Source organism: Hyperoodon ampullatus, assembly GCF_949752795.1.
Source record: "Hyperoodon ampullatus genome assembly, chromosome: 3".
Taxonomy (NCBI): Eukaryota; Metazoa; Chordata; class Mammalia; order Artiodactyla; family Ziphiidae; genus Hyperoodon; species Hyperoodon ampullatus.
Window position 1 is genome coordinate 909097 of NC_136916.1, and position 16621 is coordinate 925717.

Here is a 16621-nt window from a genome sequence, read left to right on the forward strand (position 1 = left end):
CTCCTTCACTCTCTGCAGTTTGGCCCTTCTAATCTTAAAGCTCATTGAAAACTCTGGAAATTGAAGAAACAGAATAAACTTCTATTGAGCAGAAAACTTGTAAGTAATAATTTGATGTCATACCTCTATTAAAATCCACCATAAAAAATGCGAGTAGGGAAGCTGAAAGCAACAAACACCTTGCCAATGACCTGTGTCATCTGGGGCAAACCCCTTAACTCCTGTGCCTCAGTTTCCTCCTCTGTAAAATGTGGACACGGTCACTCCCTACTCCCCAGGGCTGTGGTGAGGTCTACATGTGAGTGCGGACAGCAGGGCTGTGCAGCACACATGCTGCGTATGTGCTGGGCCGGCAGTAGGAGCAGCAAAGAGCACAGAACTTACGGGGCACCGTCACGCCATAGTGCTGTGTGTCACTGATGAGCAGCTTTCGTTTCAGTTCATTCAAACCCACCCCTACGGGACCTGAAAAACAGGAAAACAGAAATTCACTCCTGAACAGAACACCATATAAACATTGCTATGATTGACATGATCCGTAAGACAGACTGAAAACGTGCATCCAACTTCACATGCATCCCAAGTCAAGAGATTATCTCTAGTTAAGTTGTACGTAAGAAAAAACTAGGAGTTGTTTGCTTGCTTTTCTACTTTTTATTTCTTTATTTTTCCTGTTTTTTTTTTGTATTTCGCTTTTCTACTTTTTAAATTTAAATCCCCATCCTTCCATTAAAAAGATTAGAAATCTTTGTTTTAAATGAAACATATTCAAGAGTATCTGAGTACATTAACAGGTAATGGTATCCAGAAGAGCTTAAAGAATAGGTGCACCTAAAAAAACGGAATTACACAGTCTGGACAGGGATCACTTCCATTTTAAACGTTTTGAGATTGTAATAAGAGAAAATCTTTGAACCTTGATTTTATTTTAGGTGCAAAACCCTCATCATGCATTTTAAACTTGCAAAACCATCAGTGCAAAGTCAACCTCCCCTGCAACACTGTTTCTTCTCAGTTGGTCCTTAAGCCTTTGAAAACTTACATAGACCTGATGTATTTCAATCAGTGTGCACATACTAAACACCTGTCGTGAACAAGGCATATAGTAAATGCTGTGAAGATTAAAAGATAAGTGAAGTCCGCCTTCAGAGAAAGTAACTGGGTTGGGAGAGTCACAAAAAATGATGAACAGACTGGGGCCAGAAAACGAAGAGTGGTTTCAAATATGAGTCCGAAATCAAGAGTCAGAAGGGCACGAGCCCCAGATGGTTAGCTTCTCACAGCCCTGCCATCGAGGTCTATTTAGTGACGGTGTCATGCCTTGAGCAGAACACAAGCTGCAGGGCCAGGCTGCCCTCCGTTAGATCCCCATCCTCATTACTCCCTCACCGGGTGACACCGATGCTGTGGTCTGAATGTCTGTGTCCCCCCCAGATTCACATGTTGGAACCCAAACGCCAACGTGATGCTGTTAGAAGCAAAGGTCTCTGGGGGGTTCTGAGGTCCCGAGGGTGGAGCCCCCATAACCGGGCTTAGTGCTCTTATAGGAGATGCCACAGAGCCCCCTAGCGCCTGGCCGTGTGAGGACACAGGGAGAGAAGAGAGCCCTCGTCCCTACTGCTGGCATCCTGATCTCTGACTTCCAGCCTCCGGAACTGTGAGAAATCAAATGTCTGTCATCTATAAGCCACCTGGGTTGTGATATTTCGCTGTGTTGGCCTGAAACGACTAAGACACTGGACAAGTTCTCTTCCTTGAGCCTTGGCTGGACTTCACTCTAATCATAAAAGGAATCATGCTGCCTTTCTTGGGAGGAATAATGAAAACCCATGTCTAGTAACTAGCACCGCACCCAGGTATTCAAGGGTTCATTCCCTTGCCTACTTACTCTTCCAGGCTTTGAAAAGCATGGGGTTTTATGCTGGACAACGAACAGCAGCCAGGAGGACAGAGCAGAGCGGCTGGGGGTCTGGGTGAGGGCGAGCTGGGAGCAAGACTAAGAGGCTGCGGCGGCGACCGTGCCTCCCTCTGCTCCAGTGCTACTCCGGGGTCTCCGCCTGCACAAACTGACCTGTCCCCCTGCTGGCCATTCACCAGCACCTTCCACCTTCCCACACACTGCTGTTGGGTGCCAGTTCTCTGCCCCAAGACAGTGGTTCTCACGTCTCTCTTTTTAAAATGAATACTCTGGGGCTTCCCTGGTGGCGCAGTGGTTGAGAGTCCGCCTGCCGATGCAGGGGACATGGGTTCGTGCCCCGGTCCGGGAAGATGCCACGTGCTGCGGAGCGGCTGGGCCCGTGAGCCATGGCCGCTGAGCCTGCGTGTCCGGAGCCCTGTGCTCCGCAACGGGAGAGGCCACAACAGTGAGAGGCCCGCGTAACGCAAAAAAAAAAAAAAAAAAGAACACTGTAATATCCCAGTTTTATCCTGAAATGGCACTCACAGCTGATATAACTTGCCAGTGCATATACTTTCTCCCTCCAAATTAATATAACGCCCTAGCTGTAATATATGAAGGATCAAAAAGTAATTGACAATAAAACAATGTGTATTTCAATATGTAAATGCTCGGGCATGACTGGAGAAAATGAAGTCAGACGTCTGCACCTACTTATTCTAAATAAGTTTGGACTTCAGCGTAATAAAAAGATCAGGAGCCATTCTGTACAAGAAAGTACAGGAGAATGAAAGCCCAAGGGTACAGGTAAACATCAGAATAAAGTCTAGCAACTAGATGGAAACCATGGATGGGTCTTACTGGAATATGATAAGGAAAGAGGAAAAAACAGCCTTAATAAGTAGGGATACAACACATCAAGGCTATCAAAGTGAAGAAAATAAAACTTTTACAAAGAACGTGCAGTGTATGTGCAAGTGTAGCGTAAAAATAATTCCCCCGAGATGGGACAGGTGAATCATCTACGAGTCCCTCAGTGTCTAGCGTGACACTGGGAAGTCGTGTGGGATGCAGGACAGGTTTCCGTTCCATAGAAATGTCAGGTGTACACCCTCGGCGTCCTCAGCCATTTGCATAAAGAAAAGGTGCCCTCACAAAAGTCCAGGATGCTCCGCGGTAGGCGGTCCTGCCCCGCCTGGGACCACTGCTCTCGTCCCCTCTGCAGCCCAACCCTGCCGTCATCGGGGGCGACGTCAACACCCCTGCAGAGAGCCTACCTCCTCTCTACTTCACGTCAACCAAGACTACGCAAACCCTCACTCTGCCTCGCTAGACGCTATGTCATCACGACAATATTAAATTCAGGCTTTCCTGTGTGACCCCAATCCCCAGTCATTAGCCCTCCCACTCAGTTGTTCCTCCTCTTATCAAAAGGACCGCCAGTGTTTTCGTTCTTTCCTTTCTTTCTGTCTAACAGCCCTTCGGGTCTTCGCTTCCTTGGGCTGTGGTATCTCCCACTATCTTGCTAATACCCTCAAAGCTCTTACGCGCTGGCCTTTATCACACTTGTCGCGGAAACTTCCAGTCCAAGGTCAATCTCATGGCTGCTCTACACGTCTGCGCCTGGACTGAGAAAGCCCGTACAACGGGAGCAGGGATGCACACACACTGTGCTCCCCACAGAGCTCAGACCCCTGGGCTCTCCAGCAGGTGCCCGGTTGTCCTGACTGTATTTCCCGGGTCACCATGTGGTCATCCCAACCCTCCAATGTCCTCTCTCCTCACACCTAGAACCTCCCCTCTAATCTAACAATTGCCAAAGGCTGTCGATCTTCCCTCCTGAAGATCCTCAGAGCTGCGACGTGCCGCTGCCACCTCTGCCACCCGAGCCCGGACACCTCATCGGTGCCCCTCTCCTGAGCCAGCCTCCGAGCAGCTCGCACACCTCTGCTCAGCAGCCAGCACTGTCTTTCTGAGGACGCCAGCACGCGCACCTCCTCCGTCCCCTGCACCAAGCGGCGCGCCTACACCCAGCCACCAGCTGCAGCCCCTCGCAGGGGGCCTCCTCCCGCGTCTTCACCTCTCCTGCACTGTTTCGCGCTCCTTCCCGTCAGTACTGGAAATTCACACTGTCTCCCACCTTAAAACAGCCGGAATGGCCAAGAAAATGAAGGAACACCTTCCTTAACCTTGCACCGTGCACGCCTGTCCCCAGCATCCCGGCCCCCATCACTTCTCACCAGCACCTCCCACTCCTGCACTGGGAAGAGAACCCGACGTGACTCTCTGACAGGTCTGCCTGGATCGCACGTTGGGAGCTGCGCCTCCCTCCCTAACCTTCATTCTCGCCACACCGCACACCCTGGCTGCGTGAGACCCCTGCGCCCTGTGACGTGGCGGAGTCTTCTCTGTGCTGCTGGGTCCTCGTCACATGCCGCTCACCTGTGCAAAAACACTGCTGTTCTTTCCTGGCTAATTCAGGCTTCGTCTTAGATACGCCCTAGGGATTCTTCCCTGACACTTTAAAGGCCGGTCGGGCGCCGAGTGCTTGTGTCCCCTGCCCTTGCGTGTCAGAGGGCCGATCACACTCCGTCATGATCGTCTGCACACTTGTCTTTACCCTCGAACAGACTTGAAAACAGCGATGTCATCTATCTGCTCACCAACCGTTTCCCTAGCTGGCAAACTGGAGGCACTCATTAGGTTGTTTTATTTATTTAAGTTATGCTCAGTGACTGCACTGTCCTGGAGGTAAAGCTATTTGCCGAATGAACCAAAGGCACGGGAGTTAAAGCAAGAAGCATCTGCACCTAGAATGTCTGGACGCGATGGTTAGAGAACGTGCTCAAAGTCGTAACAGAAGGTGGTGGGGCTCACATTTGAACCTGGCTCCTTGATCTAAAGATACAGAGAAGCAGAAGGGAAGGGGATGACTTTGGCTCTGGAACAGTGAGTTTAAGGGACGGAAATCCATCTGCCTAAACTCAGACAAGGACCGCGGTGTGCTTCAGACGCAGGCTGGGGTCTCCCTGTGAATGGAATCACATCAAGGTAAAGCGAGAATGCGAGATGAGGGGCGGGGGAGTGATAAGCATTTACTGGGTGTCTCCAAAGCGCCAGGCACCATGCAAGGGCTCATGTGTCTTATCTACTCTGTAGGGACAAACAAGATTTGAGTAAGTGCTAAAACTTACTCTTTAAAATAAACAGAAAACAAACCAGAAAAACAAGGGGCTTTACAATGGTTTGCAGATGATGCAAACCCAATTATATATGCTCAAGAAAACGAAGCACACAAAACACTACAACTTAAATGGCAGGCCCTGGCCCGCCACGCCCGCTCCCCACGAAGGCACCGAGGACGAAGGGGGGATGTGAAGTCACTGTCCCGTCAGTAGGTCTGGGCTCTGGAGTACTTCCCAGAGTGTGAGCTAATTTGCCGAGTGAAAGTCTAGCATTTTTTTCTTTCTTCTTCCACCCACGCCAAAAAAACCACAGTGATTTATTTTAGCTCTGGAGGAAAAAAGTAGGTGTGTTTGAATTAGCGGGGGAAGGTATGCTGTTGCTCACGTGATACCCTTAAACTTGGACTGTTTTCAATTTGAGCCCTTACATAAGCTAACCCTTACCAGGGCCCCTGCTTTACCGCACACCCACAGACCATGCCAAGAATGTGCAGTGGCATATACTTTGATTTTAAAAATTTCCCCTAGGTTAGGTTATTTGAAGCCATCATCTTCAAGGTGGGATACTGTCACCAAAAGATTAAAACAGGGACACAATTTTAATCATTCTTACTACAGAATTGCCTGGCAGACCACTTAACAGCATTTTCCCAGCCAGGCCCTTGGATCAATTCTGTCATCCACACAGGTGAAGTTATAGACTTTTTCCTCTTTTAGATCTTGACCTTAAGATCACATCTTACATCCACACTCCTGTCCTGTGTCCTTCTTCTATGGTAGGGCCTAAGTTCACATTTTTAGTTGGCTGGTTAGTGTTTAGACTACTTACACCGCAGGGGGTTTAGGGATGCACACTGACTTAGGTTTATTCATGTCTCTGTAACGGGACACATTCATCTCCTCTTCAATGTATAAATTTTTACCACAATTGGTGACACACATTTACACATAAGTATACAAATAAGTTTCTCTAGAGTTTGTTTCCAGCTGTGCTTGTTCATGCTAAAGGGAAGCAGAGAAGATAACCTAAATAGCATGTATTTAAATCACAGACTGCAAGCTTTGCAAAAGTAAGGACAATGATGACACAATGAGGTCTTTTTACGCAGCAGGCTTGTGTCCCATGGTTTACATACACCATGACTAATCCTCAAAACATCCCTGCAAGAAAGGTATAATTATCCTCGTTCTACAGATGAGAAAACCAAGACAATGAAAGGGTAATTTTCCCAAGATCGCACGTTTGGACTATGGCTTCACTGGTATTCAGAAGCCAGTGTGCCTGCATTCCTTCCATTCGATTCCATCATCTTATCAAAAGAATGCCAAGGACAGGACACAGGCTCAGGTAGCCGGCTGCTCAGCTGTTTGCGGCTGTGACCCACAACTTCACAAAGTCTCTCACCCCATTCCAAGCTGTCCCACACTTTAAACAGAGATGAAAGTTATGCTTGTGGAATACAAGACTCAGGCTACAAAAAGTGGCAGAAGTCAAATCCGGTGAACTCAAAACTCATCCTGTGCAGAGCCTCTGAGAAATGTAAACGAAACCTAAGGAAGATGGCAGGCATCCCAGGCCTGGGCAGCACACACAGGACGTCTATCAGGATTCTTGATTCAGGACTAAGGAAACCCAAACAGAATGATGATATCAAAGGAAAAGCCAAAAAAGCACATTAAAAAATCATTTTGGAGTTCACTAATGTGGAATTCATGCAGTGCACTAAAGTGGATGGGCTTGCTGGCTTTAAAAATAAAAGAATGTTTCTATTTGAAGCAGAAATGTAACTATGTTTCTTTTTTTTTTAATTTCATAAGAATTCAGAAAATCACTTTGTGTGCAAATTCTGGAAAGAAAGAATAAAGCCATGCGCATCAATCTGCATTAGTTGAAATTCTTGTAAACAATACATCAGTGGATAAGATAATTAGAAAGGCACATTACTTTTAATTATTTGTGTGCACTTAATTAGTAACTCCTTCCTTACAGTAGGCAAATGTGTTGTGTGTGATTTTATATAAAGGCTCATTCATTTCAGCCACAGAAATACAGCCCATTTGGGGGTTAATAAAATGATGCTAGAAAGTTTCTATTTAAAGCTTTACATTTACGTAAATATTCCCATTAACTAGCTGTAAAAATGCCTTTATTTTTATCTTACAGAGATTTTGGAGGGTGTGGCCAAGACGGTGGAGAAGGGCCACCCTGAGCCCACCTGCCCCCACGGGCACAGCAAAGTTACAAGTATTCACAGAGCAACTATCAATGAGAACCTGAAGACCAGCAGAAAAGACCTTACACAGCTAAAGATACAAAGAAGGAACCACAATGAGATGGGTAGGAGGTGTGGAGGCAAGGTACAGTCAAGACCCATACCCCACAAACAGGAGGAAAATTACAATTGCAGAGGTTCTCCCCAAGAATTGAGAGATCTGGGTCCCACACTGGGCTCCCCAGCCTGGGGGTCCTGCACCGAGAAGATGAGCCCCCAGAAATTCTGGCTTTACAGACCAGTGGGACTTGCTTTCAGGAGAGCCAGGGGGCCATGGGAAATAGGGACTCCACCCTTTTAAAAAATTAATTAATTAATTACTTTATTTATTTATTTATTTATTTTATTTCTGCAGAGGTGGGTCTCTGTTGCTGTTCATGGGCCTTCTCCAGTTGCGGTGAGCAGGGGCCACTCCTCACTGCAGTGCAGCCTCCCACTGCGGTGGCCTCTCCTGTTGGGGAGATGGGCTCCAGGCGTGTGGGCCTCAGTAGCCATGGCTCACAGGCTCTAGAGCTCAGGCTCAGTAGTTGTGGCTCGTGGGCTCAGTAGTTGTGGCTCACAGGCTCCAGAGTGCAGGCTCAGTAGTTGTGGTGCACAAGCTCTAGAGCTCAGGCTCGGTAGTTGTGGCTTGAAGGCTCTAGAGCACAGGCTCAGTAGTTGTGGTGCACAGGCTCTAGAGCGCGGGCTCAGTAGTTGTGGCTCGCGGGCTCTAGAGCACAGGCTCAGTAGTTGTGGCACACGGGCTTGGTTGCTCCACGGCATGCGGGATCTTCCCAGCCCAGGGCTCAAACCTGTGTCCCCTGCATTGGCAGGTGGATTCTCAACAACTGCGCCACCAGTGAAGCCCAAGACTCCACTCTTAAAGGGCAAATACAAAATCTCCTGCACTCCAAATCCCAGCACAGAGGCAGTAATTTGAAAGGAGCCTGGATGAGACCCTCTTGCTGGTCTTAGAGAGCCTCCTGGAGAGGCAGGAGACAGCTGGCACACCCCTGGGGACAGAGATGCAGGCAGAAGCCACTTGGGGAGCTCACTCTACCACAGTGACACGCGTGCTGCAAGTGCCATTTTGGAGTCCTTCCTCCTGCCTATTAGCACCAAGCACTGACCTGCCCAGCGGCGGGCTGGCACCAGCCATGCTGGGGCATAGCGCCGCACAACAGTGGGCTGACAGCCACCTCATGAGGCAGGGCCGGGCAGCCCAATGGACTGGGGGTCAGCCCCGCCTACCAGCGTGCCCACAGGAGTCAGCCCCACCACGACAGAAGGGACCCCGCAGCACACACAGTGGCACCCCTAGAGCGTGCAGCTCTGGTGACCAGAGAGGAGTGTGCTGCAGGGTCCCACTGGAGTCTCCTACAAACAAACAGTAAAGGCAGTAGATCAACCTCTTATAAAGTTAGTAGGAAGATTAAAGAACAAAGTAGTAAAACCATCTTTATCCACAATAAGTAGTTAGGGGATACACAAAAAGATGTAAAATATGCTGTCAAAAACATTAAACATGGGAGGAGGTGGAGTAAAAACACAGAGTTGTTAAAATGCATTAGAACTTAAGATCATCCAGTTAAAATAATCATGCATATACATAGGTGGTTACATATGAACCTCATTATAACCATACATCAAAAATCTATAATAGATACATATACACAAAATAGAGAGAAATCCAAACATAACAGTAAAGATAGTCATCAAATCAAAAGGGAAGAGAACAAAGGAAGAAAAAAGAATTACAAAAACAACCAGAAAACAATTCACAAAATGGTAATAAGTACATACTTATCAATCAAAAGACATACAATTATTACTGGATAAAAAAACAAGACCCATATATATGCTGCCTACCAGATACTCACTTCAGATCTAAAGACACACACAGACTGACAGTGAGGGGGTGGAAAAATATATTCCATGCAAATGCAAACAAAAATAAAGTTGGGGTAGCAATACCTATATGAGACAAAACAGACTTTAAAACAAGCACTGCAACAAGAAACAAAGAAGGATATTACATAATGACAGAAGGATCAATTCAACAAGAAGATATAACAATTGTAAATATATATGCACTCAACATAATAGCACCTAAATACATAAAGCAAATATTAACATACATAAGGGAGAAACTGACAGTAACTGAATAATAGTAGGGGACTTTAACACCCCTTAACATTAATGGACAGATTATCTGGACAGAAAATCAATAAAGAAACAGTGGCCTTAAATGACATGTAAGATCCAATGGCTTAATAGATATACAGAGGACATTCCATCCACAAAGCAGCAGAACATTCCTTTCAAGTACACATGGAACATTCTCCAGGATAGATCAGATGCTAGGCCACAAAACAACTCTCAATAAATGTAAAAAGACTGAAATTATGTCAAGTATCTTTTCCAACCACTAGACTAGAAATCAACTACAAGAAAAAACTTTTATTTGCCACTTTTATTCAACATAGTATTGGAAGTCCTAGTCACAGAAATCAGACAAGAAAAAGAAATAAAAGGAATCCAAATTGGAAAGGAAGAATACAACTATCACTGCTTGCAGATGACATGATACTATACATAGAAAATCCTAAAGATGCCACCAAAAAAACTACTAGAATTCATCAATGAATTCAGTAAAGTTGCAGGATATAAAATTAATGTACAGAAATCTGTTGCATTTCTATACACTAATGACAAACTATCAGAAAGAGAAATTAAGAAAACAATCCTGTTTACCATCACATCAAAAGAATAAAATACCTAGGAATAAACCTACCTAAGGAGATAAAAGACCTGTTCTTACAGAACTAGAAGTCACTGATGAAAGAAACTGAAGATGACACAAACAGGTGGAAAGATAAACTATGTTCATGGACTGGAAAAAGTTAATATTGTTAAAATGACCATAATACTCAAGGGAATTACAGATTCAGTGCAATCCCTATTAAAATACCAATGTCATTTTTCACAGAACTAGAACAAATAATTCTAAAATTTGTATGGAGGGACTCCCCTGGTGGTGCAGTGGTTAAGAATCCACCTGCCAATGCAGGGGACACAGGTTTGAGCCCTGGTCCAGGAAGATCCCACATGCCGCAGAGCAACTAAGCCCATGCTCCACAACTACTGAGCCTGCGCTCTAGAGCCCGTGAGCCACAACTACTGAGCCTGCATGCCGCAACTACTGAAGCCCATGTGCCTAGAGCCCATGCTCCACAGCAAGAGAAGCCATACAATGAGAAGCCCATGCACCGCAACGAAGAGTAGCCCCTGCTCACCGCAACTACAGAAAGCCCACGTGCAGCAACAAAGACCCAATGCAGCAAAAAAATTAATTAAAAAAAAAAGAAAAAAATTCGTATGGAAACACAGAAGACCTCAAATAGCCAAAACAATCTTGAGAAAGGAGAACAAAGCTGGAGGTATTATGCTTCCTGATTTTAAACTATACTACAAATCTATGGTAATCTAAACAGAATGGTACTGGCACAAAAACAGGCATATACATCAGTGGAACAGAACAGATTTTTTTTCCAAAGAAGACATACAGATGGCCAACAAACACATGAAAGGATGCTCAACATCACTAATCATCAGGGAAATGCAAATCAAACCCACAATGAGATACTACGTCACACCTGTCAGAATGGCCATCATCAAAAAGAGCACAAATAACAGCTGTTGGCAAGGATGTGGTGCACAATTGGTGGGATGTGAACTGGTGCAGCTGCTGCGGAAAACAGCATGGAGGGTCCTTAAAAAACTAAAAATAGAACTACCATACGACCCAGCAATCCCACTTCTGGATAGTTTTCCAAAGAAAACAAAAACATTAATTCAAGAAGATACAGGCATCCCTGTGTTCACTGCAGCCTTATTTCCAATACCCAAGATATGGAAGCAACCTGTGTCCATTGATAGATGAACGGATAAAGAATGTGTGGTCCATACATACAATGGAGTATTACTCAGCCATAAGAAAGAATGAAACCTTACCATTTGCTACAACAATGATGGACCTAGAGAGTTAAATGCTAAAGTGAAATAAGTCAGATGGAGAAAAACATATACCATATTATTTAACTTATATGTGGAATCTAAAAATCAAAACGAATGAACAGAAACAGACTCAAAGATACAGAGAACAAACTGGTGGTTGCCAGAAGGAAGGGAGCCAGGCGGATAAGTGAAATAAGTGAGAGAGATTAAGAGGTACAAAATTCCAGTTATAAAATAGATAAGTCAAGGGGATGTAATATATAGCATAGGGAATATAGTCAATAATATTGTAACAACTTTGCATGGTGACGGATAGTAACTGGACTTATCTTGGTGATCATTTTGAAATGAAAAATATGGAATCAAAAAATTTATAATTTTTAAAAAGATTTGAAAACAAATCTTTATGTAAATTCTCAGTCTTTATGTAGGAGAATTAAGACGTATGCCAACTTTGACCCAAATGACCCCAAAGTCTGTTGAAATTACTGACTCATTTTCTATGAAATTATGAGAGATTGAGGTTTTTTCCATTGTTCTCTTTTCAGATTTTTTTCTTTTTATTTCATGAATATTTTTAGGGATTTATGATTTGTTTATGTGTAGAAAATAAGAAATGTTTGTATTAGAATGCTAGCACAGTATCCTTTCAAAATTAATTCATAGTTAGTTAAGCATAAAAGTTTTTCATTCTGTAAACATGGCCCCCCAAAAGATCTACTTTCTGAATCTGAAATAGACATGTACAATTAAAAATTTTTAAAGGCTAAATGAGTGAAGAAAGCATTGAGGCAGTAAAACCAGTGCCTACAATAGCACTTTGAAACTGTAAGAACACCAAAAGAATGCTTTAAAATACTGGTATGATATTCTTACTCAATTAAAAAAAAAAAGGCCCAGCTCTATGACACTGTACTTTGAATCTTCAGCCATCTACTTATTTATGTGTTAGCACAGATCCTGAGTCACTGAATAATTATTTACTAGAACAATAATATATTACTATTGTGAAAATAATGTATGAAACGTGGTATTTTTTTTAAATGACACTCATGTAGTCCTACAAAGAATTAACATAAAGTAATTTCTAATTTCTAAATATCCAGCACAGAATTTAATTGTAGTTTTTCTTAAGGCTGATGAGCATCAAATTGAATTTAATAATGTAAATAAGGATGGGTGGTACCTTACATATAAAAGGTCAATATGCTAAAAATTATAGTATTAATTTGTTAGGAAACAAACTTCTCAGCAAGAGACACAGGTAGGTGGAGATTAGCCCAATTAGTTTTAAGATACTATATATTCATGTAACAGACATAGTATATTAATAATAAAATCGATGTTTATTTATGTCTAATATTAAATTATATATTGGAAAGAAATCTGTTGCTCTGACCAAGTACTATTCACTTTTGCTACTGATCTTTGAACATGTTGGCACAAACATAAAGGTGGTCTATCGTGTGCAAAGCTACTGACACAGATGCAGCTTTTACTATGTTTGCCTCCAGTGTACCTGCACTACTTAACATGACAATTCTTCCACATTTTCCCCCAGACATTTTATGCTATTGGCCAGACTTGTTACTCTTACTATCCAGTGAAAAATATCAGAATTACTGGAGACTGCAATAAATATCCAAACTGCTTTTGTGATCTAAAAAAAACACACTTACTCATTTGATTTATTGCAAAACAAATCAAATGAAATCTCTAGGTATCCCTTAGATCAGACACATGTTATAAAAAGTCTACTTACCTTATTGCAGCACTATATACTATATTTGCTGCTCTAGGCATAAAATAAAAACAATCATGCTATTATATTTGACTCATAATCTTATAATGATCGCTTAGTGTGTGGCTGGATTTTTGTGTTGGAGAGTGACAAATCTGTTTATAAAACCCTGGGAATCAAACTACATAGAAAACGCAGCAACTTCGCAGTTCGTAACAAACCTTGTTAGAGATTCTGATTTTCTTTCCTCTGTTGCTTTCATAATAGAAGAAAAATGCAATTAACAAAGCATCAGTTTTTATGTTGATGTCAGAAGAAGGAGGAGGAGAAGAGGAAAGAAAAGAAAAAGGAAGTAGGAGCCTTGTTGAAAGGGCATTATTTTTTCCAAAGCAGCTATTTACACCAGACTTCGACTTAAGTACCTGTCTCTCACCTCTAACTCAGGGCTATGACAAGAGTGCAGTAAAATTAAAAGGCAACATAAAACCATCCTTGGGTCTTCCTTAGCTAAGTAGAAGAGAGATGGCTAATTCCCTTATCCATTTCTTTCCAGTTTGTTCAAAACTGAGACTTTTTCAATGAGGCTCCCATGATCTCTATTCAAAATGGCCAACACCCAAGCCCCCTGATTCTGCTCTGCTTTTACTTTCTTCTACACCATTTATCACCCTCTAAGTACAATACAATTGACTTTACTATTTATTGCTAATCTATTATGAGTATGTTTTCTGTCTATATGTCCTTTCATTAGAATGTAAACACCCCAAGGGAAAAAAATGTTGTGTTCTTCAGTGATGAATTCACAAGTCTAGAACAGTACCTGGCACAGTCCGTGCCCCAAACAAATCTGTGCCCCAAACGAACATAACTGTGATTTATGCCCAGGAAGTCAGCCAGAGTGTAAACATTTAAGATAGACCAACAGCCAACTGTGATTGTAATAAAGATCATATTTATCTCTTATATACAAGGATTATCATTTTAAATCTATCACACACTCATAGATTCAATGATAACTTTTGGATTTATAGTTGTCTATCTAAAATCCTGCAGAGCAGACTCTAATTCCCACAAACCTTCAATCAACGTTCAACAAAAGTTATGGGAATCCTAATAAACAAATTAACATTTACATTTAGTCATGATTGCTTTCTTTTCTTTCTGCTTTATGTGGGAGACTTTTTGCTCTGCCAGTTTTATGGGAAAATGGCGACAGTCTTACAAATGCTGATTTATTCAAACTACTTCCACAAGGCAGTCTTTAGGCAACACAGGAGAGTCAGCACAAAGGAGGCAGAATAGGACTTCACACTAGAAAGTGCAAGGTGAAACATACAGATTCATTGTCAGTTTCCTCTTTTGTCTCCTAACCAGACAGAACAAGTCACAGATTGTCCGACCATCCACGAGATGAGCCTCACTATTTACTGCCTTAAGCCGTGAAGGGTTTTAGTAGCTGTCCCGCAAACACACAATTATTTGGTTTCATTACTTGACTTTTTAAAAAGTCAGGTTTCACCAAAGATAAAACTTATGTAGAAAAATGTCCTGGGCTTCCCTGGTGGCGCAGTGGTTGAGAGTCCGCCTGCCGATGCAGGGGACACAGGTTCGTGCCCTGGTCCAGGAAGATCCCACATGCCGCGGAGCGTCTGGGCCCGTGAGCCATGGCCGCTGGGCCTGCGCGTCCGGAGCCTGTGCTCCGCAACGGGAGAGGCCACAGCAGTGAGAGGCCCGTGTACCGCCAAAAAAAAAAAAAAGAAGAAAAATGTCCTAAATGCTTGTCATTTGGTTTTAACATACTTTTTGGAAAATACTTTTAAATGCAGAAGGAAATATAACAGAAACCATTATTGAGATGTTTTAGTTGCTAAAATGTGGCTGGGAATAGCATCTTTCCAAAATGAAGAGAAAATTAAATACTTCCGATCAAGGCTCAAAGTCCTTCCCTGTCGTATTTTTGCCATGTTAACAACTTGGATAGTTTTAAGTTCTTGAACATTAAGTCTGAGAATTAAAGTCATGCAATATCATGGTAAAAATGTAGAGATAATAATTCTGGGTAGCTCCTTAATGATATTTATCTAACAGTTTCAGGGCAAATACCGCTATTCCTGATGGCTTTGTGAACACTGAGAGAAAACAAATGAGCCTGGGGACCACGATGCTTATACTCTTTCCGTCTTCTGTACACGTTACAGGATCCAAGAACTAGTTTTTAAATATATAATTTTCACAATCAAGAAAAGTAAACAGTTAACGCAGGAACAATGAGAATTTCCAAAACTGGAGTCCACTGCTTGGCTACCTCTTTTAGATGATAAACTGCTAAATAATCTAATTTATTAAGCATTTTGAACACTGAGCTTCAAAATCAGCAGAGGCCTATTCATGTTTGAACACTTCATGTTTATGTTGTTAGTATTTTTAGCTAATATATAAGAGCTACATTTTATTAAAACTTTAGTAGGGCCAGGAATTGGCCTAAACCCTTTGCAGATATTTCATTTAGCTCTCAAACAAACCTAGAAAGCAGGTGATTGTATTATTTTCATTTTTTAGATGAAGAAACTGAAGCCAGAGAAAATGTGAAATGTGCAGGTGTCACCAGCTACTGAAGCGCAGAACTGGATGGGGACTCAGCCTGTCCTGTCCCAGAAGCCTGTTTTCTTACCATCCACGCTATCCTGCACTGTATCACGGGATCTAGTAGATGGAGATTTCTCAATAAACTCTAAACTTCTGATACCTCAAATTGTGCCATACGGGACAAGCAGGAAGGCTTTCTGAGTGGTGACCACATAGAAGAAAGTGAATAATGGGAAATTCTTTAGAAGGCCCGTCTACAGAAGGCCACAGTGCAGGCAGAAGACAGAAGACATCCCCATGTTCAGTCAGTGACACCAGCTTAATGCAATTTCCAGGCCTCCATCTGTGCAGGCTTTCCTGATTTTGAAAAGTTTATAAACCCTTCCTTTAGTAGAAACAGAATAAGCATTTTGTGTGAATTTAATACTTTTACGTGATTTTCCTTCTCTATTTTTCATGTAGAGATACAGGATCTACTATTTGCCTGGGTATAATATGTACTCTAACATCACGCAAAAATAAGACCAATATTCTTCATTAAGTCTGTTCTGTTGTAATGCAATAGTAAAAAGTTCTGCATTATTAAAAATTACCTTTTACCAGCACTTGCTCCAAAATAGGGAAATAAAGTGTTAAGAGCTAAAGAGTTTCAAATAAACTTATCTAACAGGAATTTCAGAATAAAGGCTAAAAGATAATAAATCAGTTGCTCTAAACAGATAGACCAAACCTCAAATATTCCAGAATAGCAGATTAAGAAAAATCAGAAGTGTTAAAACCATCATTATAACACATGCATGCAAAAGCACAAAATGAAAGTGTGATGCTAAGAAAAGCAGAAAATCAAAATAAATTGCAGCCAGCTGGCAACCACCAACAAAGAACGTAACAGCAACTGAACCCAACCAAAGAGAGCCACGGGCTTCCCCAGGGTGCACAGTGC

General features: G+C 42.6%; 1 protein-coding gene across 1 annotated transcript in view; it reads right to left on the reverse strand.

Annotated features, from left to right (window-relative positions):
- Positions 1-16621, reverse strand: part of MPP7 (MAGUK p55 scaffold protein 7) — a gene marked incomplete at its 3' end in the record, with an annotated part of 263678 nt that overhangs the window by 19797 nt on the left and 227260 nt on the right. Inside the window, exon 14 of the mRNA XM_079701252.1 lies at positions 385-465. Within this exon, the coding sequence (XP_079557378.1) occupies positions 385-465 (81 nt within the window). The remainder of the gene's footprint in view (positions 1-384; positions 466-16621) is intronic.